This window comes from Strigops habroptila, chromosome 6, assembly GCF_004027225.2.
Source record: "Strigops habroptila isolate Jane chromosome 6, bStrHab1.2.pri, whole genome shotgun sequence".
Taxonomy (NCBI): Eukaryota; Metazoa; Chordata; class Aves; order Psittaciformes; family Psittacidae; genus Strigops; species Strigops habroptila.
This window is the reverse complement of record NC_044282.2, coordinates 66,348,609-66,370,464: the sequence shown is the minus strand read 5'-3', so window position 1 is coordinate 66,370,464 and position 21,856 is coordinate 66,348,609. Positions and strand designations below refer to the sequence as shown.

At 42.5% G+C, this 21,856-nt stretch overlaps 1 protein-coding gene across 2 annotated transcripts in view; it reads right to left on the bottom strand.

The window, feature by feature from the left end:
* The window catches only part of MEIS1 (Meis homeobox 1), a 108,187-nt gene that overhangs the window by 45,881 nt on the left and 40,450 nt on the right, over positions 1-21,856 (bottom strand). For both annotated transcript variants that reach the window (XM_030489249.1, XM_030489248.1), the window contains exon 8: positions 6,513-6,658. In XM_030489249.1, coding sequence (XP_030345109.1) covers positions 6,513-6,658 — 146 coding nt within the window. The remainder of the gene's footprint in view (positions 1-6,512; positions 6,659-21,856) is intronic.

The window sequence follows — 21,856 nt, the reverse complement described above, 5'->3', positions numbered from 1 at the left end:
CTAAACCCAAAGGTTTGTTAGCATAGCTCAGCGCTGACAAATGATCCTAAAGACAGCATGTGATTTCAGTACACGAGACGTGCTTTCCAAACAATCACGAAGCAACAGCAGTACTGCCAAGGGTATTGCCAAAAAAACAACAGTTCTCTTTAAAAATGGCAAAATTCACCCACTCTAGAAAATGGAACAATCCTTGGAGGCTGGACAGGAGGTCAAAGCAACAAATTTGAGGAAGCTTAAAGAAAATGCTGAAGGTTCTTTTTTGAAGTGTCTTCCATCAAACTTTGGGAGGGCTGAAGGGTTAAGAAGTTAATTCAAACCAAGTTACCTAAATCCTGTTTGTGCTCCTTGCTGAAGCCCTCAATTCAATTTTGACATAGCCTTGGAATAATTATCTTCTCCCATAATAACATTTCTCATTTTCTCCTGTTGAATATGACTGCCACAGCACCTCCATTAGCAGCATGGAGCTGAGGACTCTCACCATGGGCTACCTGCACCAACCTGCGATGGATGCTTTTGCTCATTGCTCTGACAAGTCTTCCTCTGCTAGGAGCAGGAGAAGCTCTGGCCGAGGGGATGGTGGTGCACGGGAGACCAAAGGCGAGCTGAAAATGCCTGGTTTTTCCCAGGAATCTGGGACAGCTGGCACTAAGAAGTCTTGCAGATGTGGAAGAAAGATTTTTACAGTTCTGCCCACAATAAAATCAAGTGAAAGAGGAGACCTGTGTACTTAAGATAAAGGGGGGACAACCCCCCCCCACCCATTCTGATTCCAGTATATGGAAATATGATCCCTGTTACAGAGGAGCCAGAGCTCCAGGAGCCCTCTGGCATTTTGCAGAGCAAGTATCAATTGGTGCAGGATGGAGACTCATTTAAGTCATATTTTTAGGGGTGGGGTGGTAGTGTTTCGTTTTAATGCTTCCAAACCCCCTCAAGAGAAGAGCAAAGAAAATCCTCACTGGTTTTAGCCAATTATTTCCTCTTTTTATGTTTTCAGCAGCCTAGATTTGTACCCATCTGCCCTCTCACTATACTCCCTTCCAAAATCAGACAAGCATAGGAGTAGGGGCAGGGAGCCAAATTAACCCCACGCTCCTCCCAAGGCAAAAATCTCATAACCATGGAGGGATAAGAGAAGACACGAAATCCACTTGCTTTAACCTTAGAAATTCGCTAGCCTGTAAAATATTAATACATAAACAAACCTTATAGAATTAAGCGGTGTAATAGTATTTTTCTATCACAATAACATCCTTGGAGCAATGGAGACTATTTTTCTCAGCTAGATTTGGATATAAAGTGCCTTCTTAAAATACCTGCTTCCAATAAATTCTTTTATACAAATAACAGCTTTGCTAAACAGATTGCATATTGCTTATTATAAGTTTTATTCTTTAACAGCATGGCATCAAACAATCAATAAAGACTCAAAATCCAGATACATAATAGAAAAAAACCTTTCACTTTTACTGTAAAGTCAACGCCTTTCAGCCACGTCTTTTACTTTCTGCTCAGTCTCCCATTTCAGTAAGATTTACCCTCTTAAGGAAATTGTTTTAAAAGCAGTTAAAAATAATGATTAAATTTTGGGATTTACATGAAAGAAATCCTTGGCCCATTCATTTTCTTAAATCATGGCAATTTGTTTTATAAAAGGTGTTTGAAGTCCTTGAATCTACCTCTTGGCACCATTAAAAAAAAAGTAGTTTATAATCCCCTAATGTGCTTAAATAAAGCCTTCAATAGTTTAAATTGTTATTAAACATCTTTTGGGATTATAATTTTATGGCTTTTTTTTTGCCTGATTAGATGATGAATGCGAAGATCATCAAATACTCATCATATAACAAACCAATTACATCGTATAATCCCCAAAATGAGGTTTGAATCCCAACATTTTAAATTAAGCTGGATTTAAAGGATGCAGAGAATTCACAATGAGCGAACAAAACACTTGAAGAAAACACCCCTGAAATTCCCTTCTTTGAGTTTTGAACAAATAGGTACCACTGCTGGGACAAAAGTATAGTATGGGTTAAAGCAGAAACTAACCCTGTTGCCACAATTAAATTTACACCAATCTGGTTGTAGGCAAGATTATTTTTGTTTCCTCTTCCCTTCCTCCAAGCTTTTCCCTTATTTCACAGTCCCTGCTGAGGGCTATATATTACAGTGAGGAGATCTGCTTGAAAAATGGTGGTGAGATATGATCCCTGAATGTTACGTGATCCAGGAAATAATAATAAAAAAATAAGAATAATTAAAAAAAGAGGGTCTGTAAAATGTTGCTGGGTTGCAGCACACCCTGAAATTATCCTTAGGGCAATTTCTGGAACCCAGCGCCAGCACAGCACTGGTTCGCCCAGCCCCATCTCAAGACCCTGCCATGGCATTTGATGTTCATCTGATGCCACCCCACAAAGTCCCCTCATTTCTGACTCAAATTTCACAGTTTGGGGATGTTATCACTTTTTCACTAAATAATAGCTTTTTTTTCTCTCTCTTTTTTTTAAAATCCAAATTGTAACAGGCCATTCTTTCCATCTCAAATTTATAGCAAAATCCTAAAAAAAAAATTTCACAAACCTCAACATTTACAGGCTGGTGTCATTTTCTACCATCAAAAATTTCAACAAGCTCCACTGCTACATTTTGCCTAACTAATGGCCAACCCGGGCAGCTCTTCCAACCCAGACATTTAATTCAAATTGAGTCAGAATAGCAAATAGTTAAAAATAAATCCTGCAAAGTCCTAAGTGTAAGTCTGGTCGCCACTTTTGCTATTGTTTTAGGGGTTTTTTGTTGTTGTTATTATTCCAAAGGGAAGAAAAACAAAAAGGGTAATTTAGATGAATTCATCCCCTGAAGTGTTTCAGAGCATACTGCCTCCATCCACAGAGGACAGCGCCTGCCTACCCTTTGGGTGCACGTCAACTCAGTTCTGCACATCAGTCAAAATAACAGGGGGGCTGCAGCCTGACACTGAGTGGGAACTATTGCCCAAACACTTCAGCAACCAGAGAGGCTATGGCCTTGCATTTGACTTCTTCAGTAAAGAAAAAAAAAATTTCCTCCTAGGTGGGAAATGAGAACTAAGGGACAAACTTTAGGAAATTAAGCCAGTACGCAGAAGACGACTTAATACTCTTAGAGATGGAATGATGTCATGAAAGGAATTTAATCAGCCTATAGGCTTTTGAAAGATTGTATTCGTCCAACATTTATTTTAAGTCTTTCCAACCATTAATCATTAGTATGACATACACAGCAATTACTGTCTATTTTGCTTAATTCCATGCCACTGATGTGTATTAATATTACAATTGTGAGGAAAAAAAATATTTGCCTTTGAAAAGGAGGGCTCTCAAGTAACACCCCAATTAGGAAGCACCAGCGGTCAAGGGGATGCTGGATTTTGTGCTAAACTGCTGCTCATTTATTCCCTGCCATTTTCCAGATGGGAAAGTGAAGGCAGGTTAAGCACTGGGGGCAAAAGGGAGGTATTGCCTGCCCTGACACGTCCCATGCCTGAACAGAACCACCTCCCTATCTCTCCTCACCTCCTGCTTTAGGGAGGACCAAATTCACTAATAAAAACCAAACAAACAAATAAATAAATCATGTGGTATCTCTCCACTCTGACCACTCCTCAGGATGACCTCCCTCCTACAGCAAGGAGCTCAGCTGGGGACACTGTCATGCCACCATGTAGCACTTTAAGAGCAGACATGAGGCCCAGACACCCTCATAAATCAACTAAAGTCTCAATTCCTTCAATCTCTCACCCCCTTACTCCTCAGCTCTGATTGCAGCTATGATTTGGGCCTGTGTTTTTCTGCAGAGAGGACAGCACCCCAAGCGGCTTGTCAACATGTTATATTGCTCTAGCACTAACCATAGTGTTGACTCTTCCCAGGTTATCAACATGCTTGCCTGGAGGATATCTTCCTCCACACACAAGACCCACTCTCTTCTGGATGCGTGAGTTCCCTGGTGCCTTCTCACTCCAGCAAGAGCACTACCAGCTGAAACACGTGCTTGGAAGAGCCTACAATGTCATCCAGACATGTTTTAATTTGGGGAAACTGTCTACAACCCCACCTAGAGTAAATTGGAAAGGTCTGTCTCAAGGTCCTAGCTGGAGAAGGTTGGACTATGTGAACCAATTCTTCTTAACTGAATTGATCAGACAAGCCTGGAGCTACCATGAGGGTGCCGAAGAGGAGAAGGCTGCCCTGAAATACATCTGCATGCTTCATTTGGCTGGGCTGGATCTGCGCAGGGGGTGCTGGATTTTTAAAGCATGCTTTAGCTCAGTGCTGCAAGGTAGAAAATGCAGCAGCTTCATTGTGTAGGTCCTGGTTCTGTATTTGAGCCTTCCAGAAGAGACTACCTTACAAGCAGATGTCCAGATGTTGTCTCCCAAGGGCAGCTACCAGCACTGCAGCAAGTTCTGCAGGCACTATCATCTTCTCTTTTGCATACCATTACTGCACAGCAGAAGAATGAAAAGCCACTTGCACCCTACACCTAATCTAGACAAAAGAGTGATAGGATCCATTCTCTGGTCCTGAGACTATGCATGAAGCCAGCTGCAGGGTCAGGTCAAGCCCATGTAACTAAACACTCAACACAGGGTAGCTCCTGCCATGAGGTCTTTCAGGAGCCACTCCTGCTGTCTTCTGCCATGTTCCCAGGAATGGGTTTGGAGTGTGGTAGCTGGCCCAGGCTAAGAAATTGCTCAAGCAGTTTAACAGGGTAGACCATCACATTCCTGTGCCTGTGCCGGGGTGATGTTTAATTTACTAGCACAAACAAACCAACAGGCAACTTTAGGGAAATAATATTAATATATACTACTTAATTCATAATTCTTCAGCTGGGAGTTATGAGGACTGACACACGGTTGCTCAGTGTCCACTGGTATGCCTTGTCCTGAGCTTCCAGGGCATCTCCTCAAACCAGAAGCTAGACCAGCTCCATCAGACTGGTGTAAGCGTTGCTGCTGGAACAGCATCTCTAGACTCTTTTGGAGGCAGATGTCCTTAAACTCACGTCTACCTGCAGAAAGACACCAGGTGTCAGCTCACCTTGGGCGAGGACCTAGAACTCAGGAGCCATCAAAACAAAAAGGGACCTCAGCCTCTGGAATTGATGCGCTGAACGCACCAGGGGCAGGGCTAAAGACCTGGCAAAGCTGGGGCACAGCTGACGTAGTCTGCCAGAGAGAGGGATTAACTTGGAGATATCCGAGGCCCTCTCCGGCCTCGGAGGAGTAGTGCTCCAGCATGAAGGTTCATTCATAGCAACCCAGGACCACGCGGGGCAAGATTCCCCGCCTGATCCCCGTGCTGACAAGAGTCATGGCAGATATCTGGTTTCTTGGCTCAGCAGGGGATGGAGGGGCAATGTGCATGAGCACTTCCTCCAGTTTACAACTATACCCTTGGCAAGGCTCCCACCAGGGCTGGGCAAGCTGGCCAGCTTCTCATTTCATTCTGACCCTAACTACAGGCAGGGGAGAGAGTCAACCACTGGGATTAGAGGCGAGAGCCATTCTTCACTACCGCCTGCAGATCCCCAGCACCCCTCACCTGGTCATTATCCTCCCAGCACAGAAAAGCTCAGACAGAAAACCTGGGGCCAAAGGCCCACATCCCTGCAGTGGATGCAAACACAGTGACAGATCACCACAATGTGATGACAAAGGAGAATGGCATTAGAAACACTTTTCTAAATGCTAATGTTAGAAGGTGTGGTACACAATATGAAGCCTTGCAAGAAGCTCCAGCACCCAGCTTAACCCTACACACCTGCCCAGAGCTTTGATTTCTAATCCCAGCAATAAAAAAATAAAGGTAGCTGTGGCAACAGAAATAGCTGTGCGTCCTCCCACCCCTTTATAACATACAGGGGTAACTTACACTCTGGGAATGAGAGTGTCTCAAAGAAAAAAATTATTCTTTGCTATTAAACCAGATACATTGAGACCTTTCATCATGAAGCTTCTGATGATCTCTGACAAACATCTGAATAAGGTCTTTGTTTGCTTTTTGCTTTGTTTTTGATCTCCCCAATTGTTTTCCACAGTTCTCCAGAGCACAGAACCAGGAGCCGAATGCTGCTCTCTGCTCCGAAGCAGCGATTCCCACGTCAGCTAAGTGGAGCTGCAGCTGTGTGAGCAGTGGGGCAGGACAGGTCACCAAGGTTATTAGTATAAGCTTAGTCACATTTTGTAGTGACGTCCTGTTAACAACTGCGACTCAAACCAAAAAAATATCTAAAATCAACACACACACACACAAAACCCCCAATACCATAAAAACATACGCTCCGTGCTCTTCCCCTGGCATCTAGCAAATGAGGCAACAACAACAGCTCTGCTCAAAAAAGTTCCCTGAGCTGCCTATCAGCAACATCATACGTATTTTTTTGCTTTCTACAACTACTACAACTATGACATTTTCCATGTTTTATTTTGCATATGTGATCTAGAGTTCACTTACTGTTAGATGCTGGAACAGCCATGCCCTCATGATATTTGTGGCTACTTTGGGAAAGATGCCACGCTTTTTATGTCGCTTTTTGTCCTTATCTGGATCATCATCATCACCTGTGCTGGGGGAAGCTACACTGTTGTCCAAGCCGTCACCTGTAAATATAGTGAATCAAATTTTGACTTATGCTACCTTTATATACTTCAGCCGAAGCCTGGCTTTGGGTATAAACTGCATGAATATTTAAATGAGGTATAAATTCTTTAACACCGTAATTCACCAGGGATTAAGGGGTTGGGGGGGAAGAAACATGGGGAGAGGGAGGGTCTCAGAACTGTGTTAGCCCCATTCTGGTTTATCCTGAAGGACAGTGTGGCCATTTCTGCCACTATAACCCAAAAAATGCTTTAAAATAAATAAAAAAATTACAAGCATTCAGCTTGCAAAGGTGGAAACAGTGGCTTTTCTTCACACTAGGTCACTTCCTAAAAATTCATCCCAATCAGCTACTTTGGCTGAGATGGCAATTAGGAAAGCATTGATGGTGTCCCATCCCCATGACGTGTGTGAAGCTGAGTGCCCCGTCCCACACTGGGATGTGAAAAGTGGGGTGAATGCAGCTCTCCTGCAACATCATGTTTTCTCTCCAAATTCAGAAATAACCAGAGGGTTGGGGCATCACTTATGTTAAGTCTTTTATAGATGTTTGACTTCCCCTGACTTTTTGATGGGAGGTGGGTAGCTAACTGGCCTCCCCTCTTCCCAGCCAAAAGAAATTCATAGTGGGATAAGTAGATACCAATTTGACATACACTGTAGGAATTAACACCCTGCTTTGTGCTGGTGTGCCATATCCGTAACAGGAATCTGCTCCTGTTAAACAACAACTGATCCAGAATGAATTTCCTTAATGCAGAGAAGGTCTCAGTTCTCATCACATTAGCAACATATCTATGGGAGGATGTAACTGCATAGCAGCCAACTTGGGTCTGGGCTGATGGGCTAGCAGTCAAAGGAAAACAAAAGTTGCAGTGCCCAGTCAGTTGGCATGCAATTTTTGTTTCAAACCCTGAAAGCAATTTAGAAACAAGTTCACTGAGCAAATCAGTCTTTGCATTCTCTGCATGTGCATTGAACGGTATATCCTGGCTTCCAAGGACACTGTAGCAACATGGAGCTGTGATGTTATTAGGCAAGTGTTTTTGACACCTTTGGGCAAGAATGATCAAGAAAGTCATCAGAATTGGGCTGAATCAAAACTATCTCTGTTAGGAATAAAAAATGAATCAAAAAAAAAAAAAAAAGGATGTGACTGTCAAAATTATGATTTATTAAAAAGCTTTTCCGCACCAAAAAAAAAAAGTTACTATTAGTATTATGTTTTTAGTACCTTACTGACCATGGTAAATTTACAATTGCCTTTATGACATGGCCTGTGTCTTTAACGAAATGGTAACCTTGGGTAGTTACAGAAACAAACAAGATTTTTATGAAGAAATCAGATACCTGACAAATTCTTTGAAAGCCCAGTATGTAAAAAAAAGGGCTTTTATACAGAGAAGCAATTCACCATATAAAATAATAATTCATAAAAGAAACATGAGCAAAGAAAACAACTCAACAGCATTTAAAATTCCACGGACTAATCCACTTTCTGTCTGCAAGAGGCAAACAAGGAAAAGAAAAGTATTACGCATTCATTGATTAAAAATGAAAAGCTTCTAACCTAATGACACTGCCTTTCACCACCTCCCTGCAATCGTCCACCCACCCCCCCTCCCCCCCCCCTTTTTTAAAATACACTCTCTCCTCATTTCAAACCCCCTTCAGATTAATTTAGCAGGCATCGCCTTGTGCCTGACGGGAGGAGGACTCATTGATAATTTATGGAAATATCTACTATAATCCAAGGGAGATGACTTTTTTTCCAGCTTTGTGCATCAATAGATAATCAAGGCCTTCAAGCAGCCTTAGCTTCCCATTACCTCGGGCAAGAGAATTCCTGAAAGCATGCCTCCGGGGCACCTGAATTATATCCTCCATTAGGGGAGGAAAAGCTTTCTGCATTCCACCTATAACACTCCCCAGAACCTTTCCTGTTTATTTCTGCTGTATGAAAGCAGAAGCATTAGGAACAGGATTTTTTAAGTGAAGACTTATGTAGATACAATGGAGAAACCTTTCAAGCGCGAGCCAGATCACCTCCTTCAATCCCTGGCGGTGACCTATCCCAAATAAAAGGTTTCTGTTACATCATTAGCTCAAGCCAAAAACAGCCTTGGCTTAATGCACAGTTTGTTCTTCCTACTGTTTTTAGGCAAATACTGCTACTTTACTCCCATCTGGGAGGGAAATTACACTGCTGGGCTGTAATCTAAGACAAGATTTTCATTGGAAGCAAATGCTTTCAATCCAGTGTAAATACTGGTGCATGTTCAGAAAAGCCTAAAACAATAAACCCTGGCCCCGTCCGACACAAGTTAGAGAAAGTGAAAGGCAGGCAGAGGATAAGAAAGCACCCGGCTATCCTAAGAGCAAATGCTTCAGTAGACTTTTATAAATTGTTTAACCTCTTCCACTTTTTTAAATGGAAAATTGATCCCGTAAAGACTGAAACCACAGAGAGAAGTCTAAATGGTCAATTGTGGATTTTAGTATTTCCATCTACTTTGCAACTCAATACACTCACCTCTGTGAGGTCTCCAGAGAATCCCCCCTCCCCCCCACCTTCTTTTCCTCCTCTTTTCCTCTTTTTAAAGATCTCTAAACAAACTTGAAGCACCACTGACCAGCCACACGGTAGCAGCTACGAACTGCATTTGTAAAATGTCAGCGGCGACTCCGTTCCTGAAGTTGACTTCTCCTGCTGCCAAATGAAGGCAAACTGAAAAGGTGGAAATAATCATAGAAATGATGCTAGTCCATAAACAAGCTTACAGCCTCATTAGTATAGCGGGAGGCTCCACTGGGTGATTTATGCTTGTTTTGCTGATGCCATGAGGAAATGCCATAGGGCAACTTTAGCCAGCTGCTAATGGTTTCTGACAGCTTCTTAGCAACTAGTGCAAGCAACGCTGTGGCGTTTGCTAGTGACAGAAACTGAAAATGTCATATTATCTGCCCATGTGTCACAACGTCCGTGTGGCAATTAACTAGTAGGCCAGTGACTGAGGGGCCACAGGCTCTTCGAAATGGCCTGTGGCTATTCAGGGGCAGAGCAGGAGCAGCGCTGGCGTTTACGCCACACATATGCATGGATGTGTGCACGATCTGCATCATGCTCCCTCCACCTCGGTCGCCAATGACTTTGGTCCACACAGATCCTTTGTCCATGGAGAAACTCCAGTTTGCCTTCTCTTTAGGCACAGTGTGACATTATTAGAGGAATTGCAAGTAATCCATCTTGATATGATGGTTGGAAATGGCACTTTAATTGGCAATACCTGATACTCTGGCTTTGAGCACTGGATCCGAAGGTGCTAGCTGTTTTTCTGCTCACTCGCAAATTAGTCTAAAAGGATTTAAGATCACTGAAGCAGACTCGTTGCCTGTCAAATTGCTGCGAGCACAGCGACTCTGCACAGCAACTAGACGCTATTTAAAAGAAAAAACCCGGAGCCTGTAAGGAGCAGGAGGAGAGCCCGGGCTCCGCACGCCCGCTCCCCAGCGAGCAAAACCAGGCGCTATATGTCAAACTGTCAAACCTTTCAGCGTGGCCGTTTGCCCTTTCAAATAATATTTAAGAATTGTTTTTACACATTTTTTTATAGGCCATGGTCTAGTGAAAGAGGCCAACCAACAAAGAAAGGAATTTGTACTACAATTCGTCCATGGACGATTTCTTGCCAGACCTGGGCCAGTCCCCATGGAGCGAGGCAGGTGACCTGTGGCAGCTCCCCGGCTGTCAGGGAGCTCCGATTTCAAACGCCCTCGACTCCGGCGTCCCAGAGTTGCCTATTTAAGCACACCCAGGCATTTAGGCTGTGCTATCTTGTTCCTTTCAGGAAAGGATAAAGCGGCATTTATCGTATTCAGCCCTGCTGAATGGGTCAGGCCAGCCGTGCCAGCAGGGGCTCCTCTTGCTGCATCCCCCTCTCTGCCGCCATCACTTCCTACAACTTCCCTTCTCCTCCCACTCCCCCAAAAATCAGAGGAAGCAGCAGCAAAGGGCAACTGAGTTTGCAGCAGCAAAGGGCAACTGAGTTTACTGCAGCTCCTCGAGTGGGTAATGCTCTTTTTGTCCTGGGTGATCTGTTATAAACCTTTGTTGGCAAAATAGGTGCTTCTGGAGAGCAACTTGGCACATGTACTCGCCTTCAGTGGCCATGGCTGTGCAGGAGATAGGTGGTGATTCAAAGCCTCCTCCCTTGTTTCCATGCTGAACCGAAATCAAATGTCACCACCCTACAGTGTTGGAAAGGCAGGCAGCATGGCATAGCTGGGCAACTTTCTTACTTACAGATCTCAACCATAGAGCTGCCCAGATAAAACATAAATAGTCTCAATCCCAAATCAGGGACATTTCAGAAAGGAAATTCCAATCTTCGTTGGAAATTCAGATGCCCTAAAACCTCCAGTCCATTGCTTAACTACAGAATCCATGCCTTTGCATGTAGCTCTTTAAACTAACATCCTCAAATAATTTTAAGTAACTACAAAACTCAACAGCAAAGTGCTAAATATAGCTTTACTGCAAGGATCTTCACCAAACGTAATAGGATTTTTCTCACTGCATGTAGCCCTGTCCTATGATCAAATCTGTATTTGAAGTAGAAATATGTTTTATATCATAGAAAAACACACTATTCTCAAAAAGCCTGCTTCCCACACCTCTGTCATGAGATTTGAGAGAGGTTTTGGTGTTCACTATTCCATCTGCTGGGAGGGGGCAAGAGGAGGGCACCAGTTTTGCTGAGGTCCACCAAACCATGTGATGAACACCACCTTCCAGCTTTTATAGTCTGCTTCTAGATAGGCATCTAAATCCACTGCTTTAAGGAGTTCACAGAAAGAAATGTGAAAGACGTGTAACCAGAAGCCCTTGGAAAGACCCAGAGCAACTTTTAAGTGGTCTGACTAAATCAGTGTCCTCTTAAAAGCTCCCTGTGCTGAACTTCATTGTATGTTTCCAAATCTCTCCTGTTAAAAGCAGCTTCTACATTCCAGAAGAACTTTAGGGTTTGCACTTACTTTTGCATTTCATAAGCTAATGTAAGTTAACTATGTGCTGTGTTCAGACAAAAACTGACTTCTGTACTAGACTTTCAATGGTTTTGGTGCTATGAACTGAAAAACCTAATATGATGCCCCTAAGTTTGTGGGCTTTTCAGTAGTGTCTTTTGGTTTTTTCAGTTCTATCATAAATTTTTTTAAAAAGCATTTAAATACAAGTTCCTCAAATTCCTGCTTCTGCTAGCATGAGAAATCCTACATTATCTAAGCCAAATATTTAGCTATTCTCTGTCCATCCACAGCTCTGTTGGTTCCTTTCTCCTTTAACCCCTCCAATAACCCATGACTCTTTAGTAACCTGTCCAGGTAACTGGAAAGCAGGATTCATTAATAACTTTATGCAACATAATGTACTAGAGAGATTTTAAACTGCAAAATTACTTTCCTTAACCTTACTTCAGTGCTCTGTGCTAATTTAGAGTAACTACTGTAATTTTCGCACTTTTACCTATGTTATCCCTTACAGAAACACACCTCCAGTTTGCTGGATACCCACACATCCACTCTGCTGACTTTTTGCAAAACAAGATGTATGAGTGAAATTTAATTTTTCTCCAAGGTTCAAAATTAAGAACTCTCAAAAATCAGCTCCAAGGATGCAACAAGTTTTTCTGTAAAACAAGAGCAAGACAGAAGGAATCTGCCACAACTTACTGTTCACAGGACTTAAAACAAGTATCGCCATTTCAGACCACCAGCGTCGAATGGAATTGGCAATCAGAGAAGAATATGGAGCTTTTGGGTTGTTTTGTTTTGTTTTTTAATTTGTTTCTGACACAACTAGCTCCAACTTGGCAAAGGAATGCGGTGAGCAAAAGTCACACCCAAATGACTCTGACGTGAGTCAGGGTGGTTAATATTCATGTTCACAAGGATAGGAGGACAAGTTCACTACTTAAAAATGACCATTGCTCCTTACAGCTGGGTGGGGAAGGAGGCAAGCTGAGCAGCACAAGGGGCCTGAGTGCTCAAGTGTGCCAGGAGAGAGATGGGAGGCACTAGCACAAACTGGGGATGTATAGTCAGCTAGTAATCCAAGTTGTACCTGTTTGTTGAGGAAAACTGTAAGTTTTGACATGAAAAGGCCTGTGAGTTCAGAAGATTTCCCCAAAACACATTATTTAAGAAATTTACACACACACATGCATGTATATATTGCATATGTAACGTTAATCCACTTTGACTATTCTCAACCTGCTAATGCCCAAGCAAGGGACATGAGCTGAGGATGTGGCTACCAGCAAAAAAGTACTTCAGAAAGCTTAAAATAACTGCAATTTCTTTATCGGGAAAAACATTTTCTGTTACTTGGGATGCACAATTAGTCACATATGATAGAAGCACCCACTCTAGGAGTTCCTGAGGTCAATGGCAATCATCTCAGCACATTGAATGGCCTACAGAACAGCCCCTAAAATGATTTACAGCAATGATGTAGTTCTGCTTGTGAGTTTGAAACATGATGTTGACAAGGGACCAATTTTTTTTTTTTCTTATTCCTCAAGAAAAAAGCCTTCTCAAATATACTTAATAAAAAGACAATGAGGAACAACAAGGTTGAAAATGAGCTTTAGCAAGGAACAAATACCATGCATTTGGGTTTGCATGCATCTCTTAAGGCTATGCGGTGCATGTTTCATGCAATGATTCAGACCATGACATGAACAGTAGGAGGTTGTCAGTCACAGATAGTATCCATATTTACAAGATACTAAAGGAAACAGTTTCAAAAATAGTCTACACAAATATTTATAGATGGAATAACCTGGACAAGTATAAATTACACTCTGGCATTTGACAAATTTTCAAAGTTTTTTTCTTGAATCATTGTACTTTGTTCTTTAGAGACAGGAGCACCTTCTTCTAGTAACTCGACCCTCCTTTCTGACTTGAATTCCCTTCAGGCAAGCAACGAGCAAATTAGCTGTCTGTGCAAAGAGTAAAACCAGCATTGATGAATACGGGGGGAGAACTCCCAGATTTTACTCATTTTCATTTGTTCAGCAGCTTTTTACAGCTGAAATGAAGGAAACCTCTTCTTCTGCACAATGTAGCACTTCTTAATGGGGTTCAGAAAACCCCACTGTTATAGGTAAGTTGTGCGATATTTCTGGAGCCATGCATCTATGTGCCGAATGAAATACTGAAAAGAAAGCAATTCATTGTATGGGAAGCAAACAACTTTCTGCTGGCAGCAACAGAAGTTTACTCTGAGCAGCTGGAAGCAAATACCCTACAGAAAAGTATCTGGTTAAACAGAAAAACATCCTGCTTTAACCAAGAATGGTAAAAAAGCTTAAACAGGTTTGGTTTTAGTTTTGGGTTGGTTTTTGTTTTTTAATCTAAAAGGCAGCATGATGACCCTACCACTTATCGGGAAAAGCTGGTTTTCAGTCATTCTCTCATTTTGTTCAAATATAGGTCTTCTTTTGAAACCTGTTCTCTCCAACTTCAGCAGGAGAGCTGGCCCTCCCAGTTAAAGGTCCCACCAATTGCATTCTCCATGAAAAGTCAACTGCATACAGCTAAGACAGTTAAATCCACCACTGGATTTGGTTGGACTTACTCTCTTGCAAAGCAGGAGCACAAGCAGCAGCAAGAGGAGCACAGGACAGCTCTGCCATGGGGGAAATATGCCCAACTAATACCCCAAATGGCCACGAGGTTAACTTCTGTAAATCTCTATAGCTCCTTAACAACTGGCTCTATCTTTATGTTTATCCAGCTCCTAAGACACTTGATTCTTGGACTGAGCACAAGCAGCAATAAGAGGCTCAAAGCAAAGATCAGAAGCATATTACGTATAAACTAATATCTGTAGAAACAGTTTATTACGTTGGAGCATTTAAGTAGGCCTCCTTCTCTAAAAGGTCCTGCCTGCATGCCTGATCCAGAGGACATGCTGCTGTTTTCCAATAGAAAATATGTACCAGAACCTTGACACTGTCCAAACCATTCAAAATTAGGTTCTTCTATTGAAAAAAGTTTTTAAAAAATTAATTGTTGGGCAAGATAAACCAAAATGCTTGGGATTGTTGAACCAAACTAAAGCATTTTATTTTGGACCAATTCAAGACCAACCAATTCTGGCCCAAGCTTTAGTGTGCCCTGCAGGAACTATAGTTCAGATGCTGTTTGCCCCAAAATTCTCTTTTGAAGGGCTGGATCCCATATGTCACAAAAGTCACATAACCACAATGAACAGGAGGGTATTAGTCTAGCTGCAGCTCAGGCAAGTCAGGATTCACGACCTGACAAGCCCACATGAGACATTTCCAATTGGAAGTTCCCATGTGTGAAGTGAAAAAGTTCTTGCTGACATGCAGTGTAATTTCTTCTACTCCCGTCAAAGCAGCATCAAAGCCAATAAATTATTATTTTCCTTGTCCCTAGTCCACCAGTAACATCTGACAATGAAAACCAAAACACAATTGAAGGAAAACTAACATTAAACTTCACTTTGCATGCCGTGGTGGCACCACATATTCTGTTTCCCCACATACAGTGGTCACCTTGCAACTGCAAAAAGCAGAATTACAAGGGATGAGAATAAAATGCCTCCATCTCATCTACCCTTCCTCTTTTGACAATAACAGCATCTTAGATGCCATTGTTGATGCTTCAAAAAACACCCAGGCCACCAGGCTGAGCACCGAAGCTGAGCTCCCTTCATGCCCCGCCCAGGGACACACAGGCACTCACAGCCCTTTCAGACACTTCAGACCTACTAAGTTAGCACGTCCCCTTTGGCTCCAGCTTAATGTATTTATCATGCCACTGCCATGTTTTTGGTTTCTTACAACTTCCTATCACGTCTTCTGGTGTTTTGCTGTTTGTTTTACAGTGCAGTTACAGGTCGAGGTGTGGGTTTTTTCCAAATTAAAACAAACAAATAACAAACCCAAATGCAAATCCTCCAGGAGCAAAGAGATGTCAGAGTCCAAAACATGTAATGAAGCTGCAAGCAAAGTCAGATTGGTGCTGGACACTTAAAAACATCCCCTGAATATTACCTACAAGTGCATGCACCCCTTATTTTTATCTTTCCTCTTCATTCATTACATATTCTTAGACATCAGCTACCGAGGATTACCTTGAATAGCAAACTGGTGGTAGGAGAGGCAAAAACCTTCTAATGCATTCCAGAGTTTGGTTATTATTTATGTCACTACCTCCAGTGGCATCAAAGTCCCAACTGCGAGAGAGATGAAGTATGGAAAGGAGGTAACTCGGCCATTTCTACTTCAGCTCTCTTCAACTCCATTCCTTTGCAATAAGAGTGTTTAACCAAAATCCCACAGAAATCCCAAAGCAAAGCTGGGTCTTAGCAATGAGCAATTCGGTGTCTTAAAAAACAAAATATACATGAACAAAATGCAAACATCCTTCAAAAAGCAAGCCAAAAAGATTTCTGGTGTTTCTTTTTCAGTTTACAGCACTCATCATTATCTCTAATAGCAACAGTAGTAGAAATGGATAGAAAGCAAAAACTGCCTGCTTTTAGTGATTCGATGTACTTTAAATGACATGAATGAGTAACCAAGGAAGTTAAAGAAAACCTCAGGTTCTGGCAGGCTAAAAACCACAGGTATCAGCTTCCCCATGACAGGTATAGACCACACGGAAGAATAATTTTGCTTTTCTGCTGAAGCAATCTCATCCTTGTTGAAAGGGCTGAGGACCCTGTCTCACTTCTTCTACCAGTGATGGATGAATGATGGATGAGGACTCTCATCTGCCCACCTCACCACTTGATCTGTCTGCTCCTGAGGCAGCCTGGCAGTGCCTACGAAGTCACCAGCTTCACCTTCAAAATGGTTCTGCCAAATATCCTGTACCCTCCCACTTGAGGTTACAATGGAATACATTTCTATTGCGTACCCCATCTTTCTTGCCCCAACTTTCAAGACGTGCTTCTTAACTGACATGCAAGGACACACCATACACATGCAGCCAGCGCTGCTCCTGGTTAAACACCAGTAATGTACCCATGCCTTTCCTGTGCATGCAGTTATCAAGCAGGGTTTCATATGCACTGGTTGCCACATGAAGGAAAAGATGGACTTTTCTGAGCATCCAGTAAATGCTGGGAAAAGAGAAGAATGGAAAAGAAATGGAAGGAGCAACCTGGAAAGGAGAAAGGAAAAACAAACCTTGGCTCAAAGGAGAGAGTTGACCACACTCTTAGCCCTGCCTTCATCTATAGAAGATGTTTGCTTTTGTAATCTTGGAAAAAATGTGCTGTGTGAGCTAAGTCAGCCCCTAGGCAGATTTAACTTGGGTGACCTGAACTTACTCTGCAGATCACCATAGGTCTCTCTGACCTTGGCAATGACACAAGGTTCATATTTTCTCACGGACGAATTGCTCTGGAATAATTTTGCCAATGTATTAGGCATAAATAGCCTTTTATTTAGGATTGGGCAAATACATTCTCTCTTTCTGCCTCTCACCTCCCCAAACGAAATCTATTTATTAGGATAAGGAAAACCCCACCCTTCATTAAGGTCTGGGTACACATCTTGAGGGCCAAACATAAGCTTGGCTGCTTCATGTTCATGGCAACGTATTTTCAGACATTGCCTTCAGCAAGATGCATTTTGGAGTTAACTGGTCAGATTTGTCACTTTTGATTGGAGTGGCCGGCCTGCACATTTGCAGATGAATATACAAATATCTTCAGACACAAAGGAGGGGGAATATATAGGTCAATAGGGGGAATGTTGGGCTTCAAATGTCAAGACAGAAAACATGATCCTCACTGTACATCTACATGTAAGTGAAGAGCAGCTCCACTAAAACCAACCAAGTTGCACTGAGATAAAGGGGAAAAGAAAAGGAAAAAAAACCCTGAAAAAAATCACATCTTGGCCTTGCAGAAAATTGACCAATTTGGAATGAACAGGTAAACAGTGTGTTCTTGGACAAGAGTCAGCACAGTTTGGATGATGCAGACCTTTCCGTTCAAGAGTCGCACTGTTTTTTGCATCTGGTCAATTGAGGTCACATTGCAGAGCTCCAAGGCTCTGCAGAAGCCCTGCACGCTTCCTCCCCATGACGGAGGTGGCTAAAGTGGCTATTAAAATCAGTTGTTTTTCTGATGCCACCTGATTCTTAATTGCTGAAGAAATGGGGACTGAAACCACAGAAAGGGCTTTCTGGCACTGGCTAAGGAAGTATCAGTTTTTGAGGTCAGAATAACATCCCTTAAAAATATGAATCAGAGTGGTCCTTTCATGCTGCATCTTGATAAAGGCAGGCAAAACATTAGCAGACTGTTTTGATGAAGACCAGGATAGTTTTGTAATATATATTTAAAAAGACCCACACTCAGACATGCATAAAAAGGAAAGAAAATACTCGCAAACCTGTATCCAAATTATTCTGCAACAGTCGAATAAACCTTAGTAAATACTATTTCCCATTTTCATCATCACTCTGAATGAGTCTTTTCTAATAAACTCATCACATGTTGAGCAGAATGGAAACACAATTTTCCAACTGTTTGTGAATGGCTTGCTTCATCTGAACACAGCTTTTGCTGTATGACTGACCACTTACAACCTTGAGACAAGCATCTCCATCTTAACACTAGGCCACCAAGGCTTCTCAGGCAGAAAAGGAAGTCTCCAGTCACAGACCCACACTCTTTCCCATCACAATCCCAGAGCAATAATCACTGACGCCAAAACTGGTGATTCTCTCGAGACTGGAAAATGCTTCCACAAATATTTGCCAATTATCTGAAGAGTCACCAACAACACCAGCCTCTGAACCATTGCTAATCATGCTGCCATTTTCTATGCTAAACAACTTTGAGTTTTGTCATCTATTTTAACTGCCTGACCAGCTTCACCTTCAACTCATGGTCTAGGCAACTGAGAAGGGAAAACAGACATTTTCATCTATAATTGCTGGTTGAAATTCAAAGTTCAGCTGAAAAGCATTCATACCTATATTTTATTTAACAGTTTCTATGGAAAAGACTTTGACATAACCACCATAGTTGCAATGAATATGATCTCTGCAGTGACCTGAGCAAGGAAAAATACACCTAGAGAGGGCAATGCATTCTTGTCTGCAAGATCATATGGAGGCTCTTCGTTAGGCTCCCTTAGGTTGCACATGAACCTCATGCAAGAGCATGCAAGAGCATGCAAGGAAAGGCTCAGGACAGTGGGTGCTGTACACGTTAACTCAAAGATGACACAAGTTGTAAATAAGGAGGCTGAAGTCTCCAAACGGTCAACAAAGATGCCAGAAAGTCCAACTTTCTGAGGCAGGGATCTGTGCAGGTTATGACTCCTATGGGGCAAGCAGAACAGCTCACAAGGAAGCCTCTGCTGGGACATCCCTGGAAGCACCTCGCTCAGTTCTCTTCCCTGGGTTTATCCTGGAAAGCCATTCATTCCTCAAGATCCCAGATAAGGCATGCTGACAAGTTGCTGAATGAAAGCCCGCACTGCTGCTGCCAGTAACCTGCCCTCCATCGACGCCTGCAAACCTCCAGCACTCAAAACCCAGCACCATCCCCAGGCTTTGCACTCACAGCCTCCCAAGGAAGCAAGCCCTGAATTTTATGTTCCTGGAGCACAGCAGGGCCATGGTGCACAATCCAGAGATGTTTTTCAGGACAGCATCCATAGTGGACTTCAATATGGAAATGAGAGTTCAACATTCTGCATAAAACTTATTAACTCCCCTCCCTCCACTTCATCTGCTAGTGAGGATGGCTACAAATATGACTGCAAAACAAAGTGGAAAAATTAGCTTTTTTGCACACATATTAGCATGCTTAAATGGACGAAATACACGTCTTGTTAGTTTGGAGTGGAAGTAGGTTTAACTCTGGTTTTACATTTAAAAGCAGACAAGGATGGTGTGTGGATAGAAGTCCCAACAGCTGCAGTGCCAGCAGCCAAAGGACTCCATGCCCAAACAGCACAACAAAGCAAAGCCTTGAATTGTTTTGAGTATGGCTATTCCTACCACATCAACTCAGCAACAGGTCTCCTTTCAAGGCTTCACTCATGGAGCCTTTCATCTCATGGAAGACCTCAATGCTGTTTAGTTGGAAGCTGAGCAAAGCGTTGCTCCAAGGTTTCACAAGCCCCATCTGTCAGGTTTTATATGTAAGTCTCCAGCTCCTAGAGTCACGTGAAAACCTTCCACCAAGACCACACACACACTGATGATGCAAGCATCCTCCTGATGGCAGAGAAAGCTTGAAGCCTGGCCTTCCAAGAATTAGGCATGGTAATACAGATGCTGACCCCCATGAGTAATATTAAATATATATATATACATATTCATGCGTATATACATATACATATGTATCTTTTTCTAAGAATGCCAAGATTTTTAACACTTCAGATTACCAATACAAGTCAGCAAAGATGAGTGTCATAAGATGCTCAGGCCAGCGTACTCAGGAGCTGCAGAGGACACAGCCTTACCCACACATGCAACACCAAACCCACTCATCTAAACTTCATCAGTACAAACCACTTTATTCAGCTTCTCTACACAGAGGAAACATTTTCTTCCTAAAGAAACAATAAGTTTTAGTGCAGATTCATCCCTTCTTACTCTAAGCATTTAAGTCAGACTGCCAAGCTAGGTGTCTGAGCAAGGCGAATAGCCCTCCCTGAGTCCCTCCGCAGTCAGTGGAGAGAAACACAGACTCTCTGGAGCGAAATTCAGGACTGAGATGCCTACAACAACATGCATGTTATTAGCTTTGAATACTGCACAGAACAGTAAAAACTTACAAGCAGTGAGGCTATCACAAGGAAGCTATGTCTAATGAAAGCTGACTATGCCCATCTCTGCTTTTAAACAATATCTGGACTTCAGGGCCCCTGCTAAAATTACTCAGGATGGAAAGGCTGAATTTAGCTCCCATCCATCACCTTATCATGAGGATAAAACTTCATGCTTCCTGCCACCGAGAATCTGGGAAAATGCAAAATTCTACCTCTTATCACCAAATCAGAATTAATTTCTTCTTCCTATTTTGCCTTACTTTAGGGGGAAAAAAAAGCCCTCCTTGATAGATAGCTAAATTTATGTCTTACCAAACTGAATGTAAATGCAAGAAACAGGAAGCTTTTACTTGGAAACTGGAATTTCAAGCACTCAGTGGCAAACAATGAACTGGAGAGATAAAGATGCAATGGCAATGGTAGGGGACAGACCTGCCAAGCTTCCTGCCCACACTGACTCAAGAGCATGTGTCCTACCATGATACAGACCAGCCACACCACTTGCTTTTATTTTGGTAATTGGTATTTGTTCCTGTGAAAACCCCTATAAAAACAAGTCGGAAGACTGGACAATAGTAGACCTGCCATCTCTTATAGCCAGATCTTTTACTTAACACTTTAGCAAAAGATGTAATCAGTGGATCTTTGTCCATTTATACAATTCTCTCTGCTGCAACGAGGATTGTATTACACTCTCCAGCAGCAGCCAGATCAGAGCATCCAACCTTCCCCATCACTTCAAGAGATTGATCCGATACTTGAAAGCACATTTGCTATTATCTACTCCAGCCCTTTGGAAATGACATTACACAGATACGGGGGGCAGGCAAATATTGCCACTCTTTTATTATTCCTGCTGATCACTTGCTTATAATATCTGAGAAGCCCCCAGGTCAATGGGATTACTTTATCTTCCTACCCCTGCCTTTATCTCCTCCCTCACCCCACAGGTATCCATGTCCAAATGGGACACTTCGGCAGGGGGTTTGCTTGACCCAGGTCACTCAAAGGTCAAGCTTTTCACCACTTGCTAATGCAAAGCTTCCCCCCAGCCCTCTGCAGCCCGGGGGTCTGGGGCACCCCCTCCCCATGCACCCCTCTCCTGGCTGCGGGTGCAGATGGAGACAGCAAATGCTTCTCGGTGAAGTTACAGAAGCAAAATTCTTCCCATATGGAAACTGGAACATGTTTTGTGTTTTTAAATAAACAAAGCAAAAGGAGGAGCTCTGAAATATCAGCTCAGCAGAGACTTTATTCCTGTACTAAACTTGAAGGATGAGAGGCTTAACTAGTTAGGAGCAAAGTGGACTATATTTTTGCCTACCAGAATGAAGATCGATTTTTATTTAGATTGAT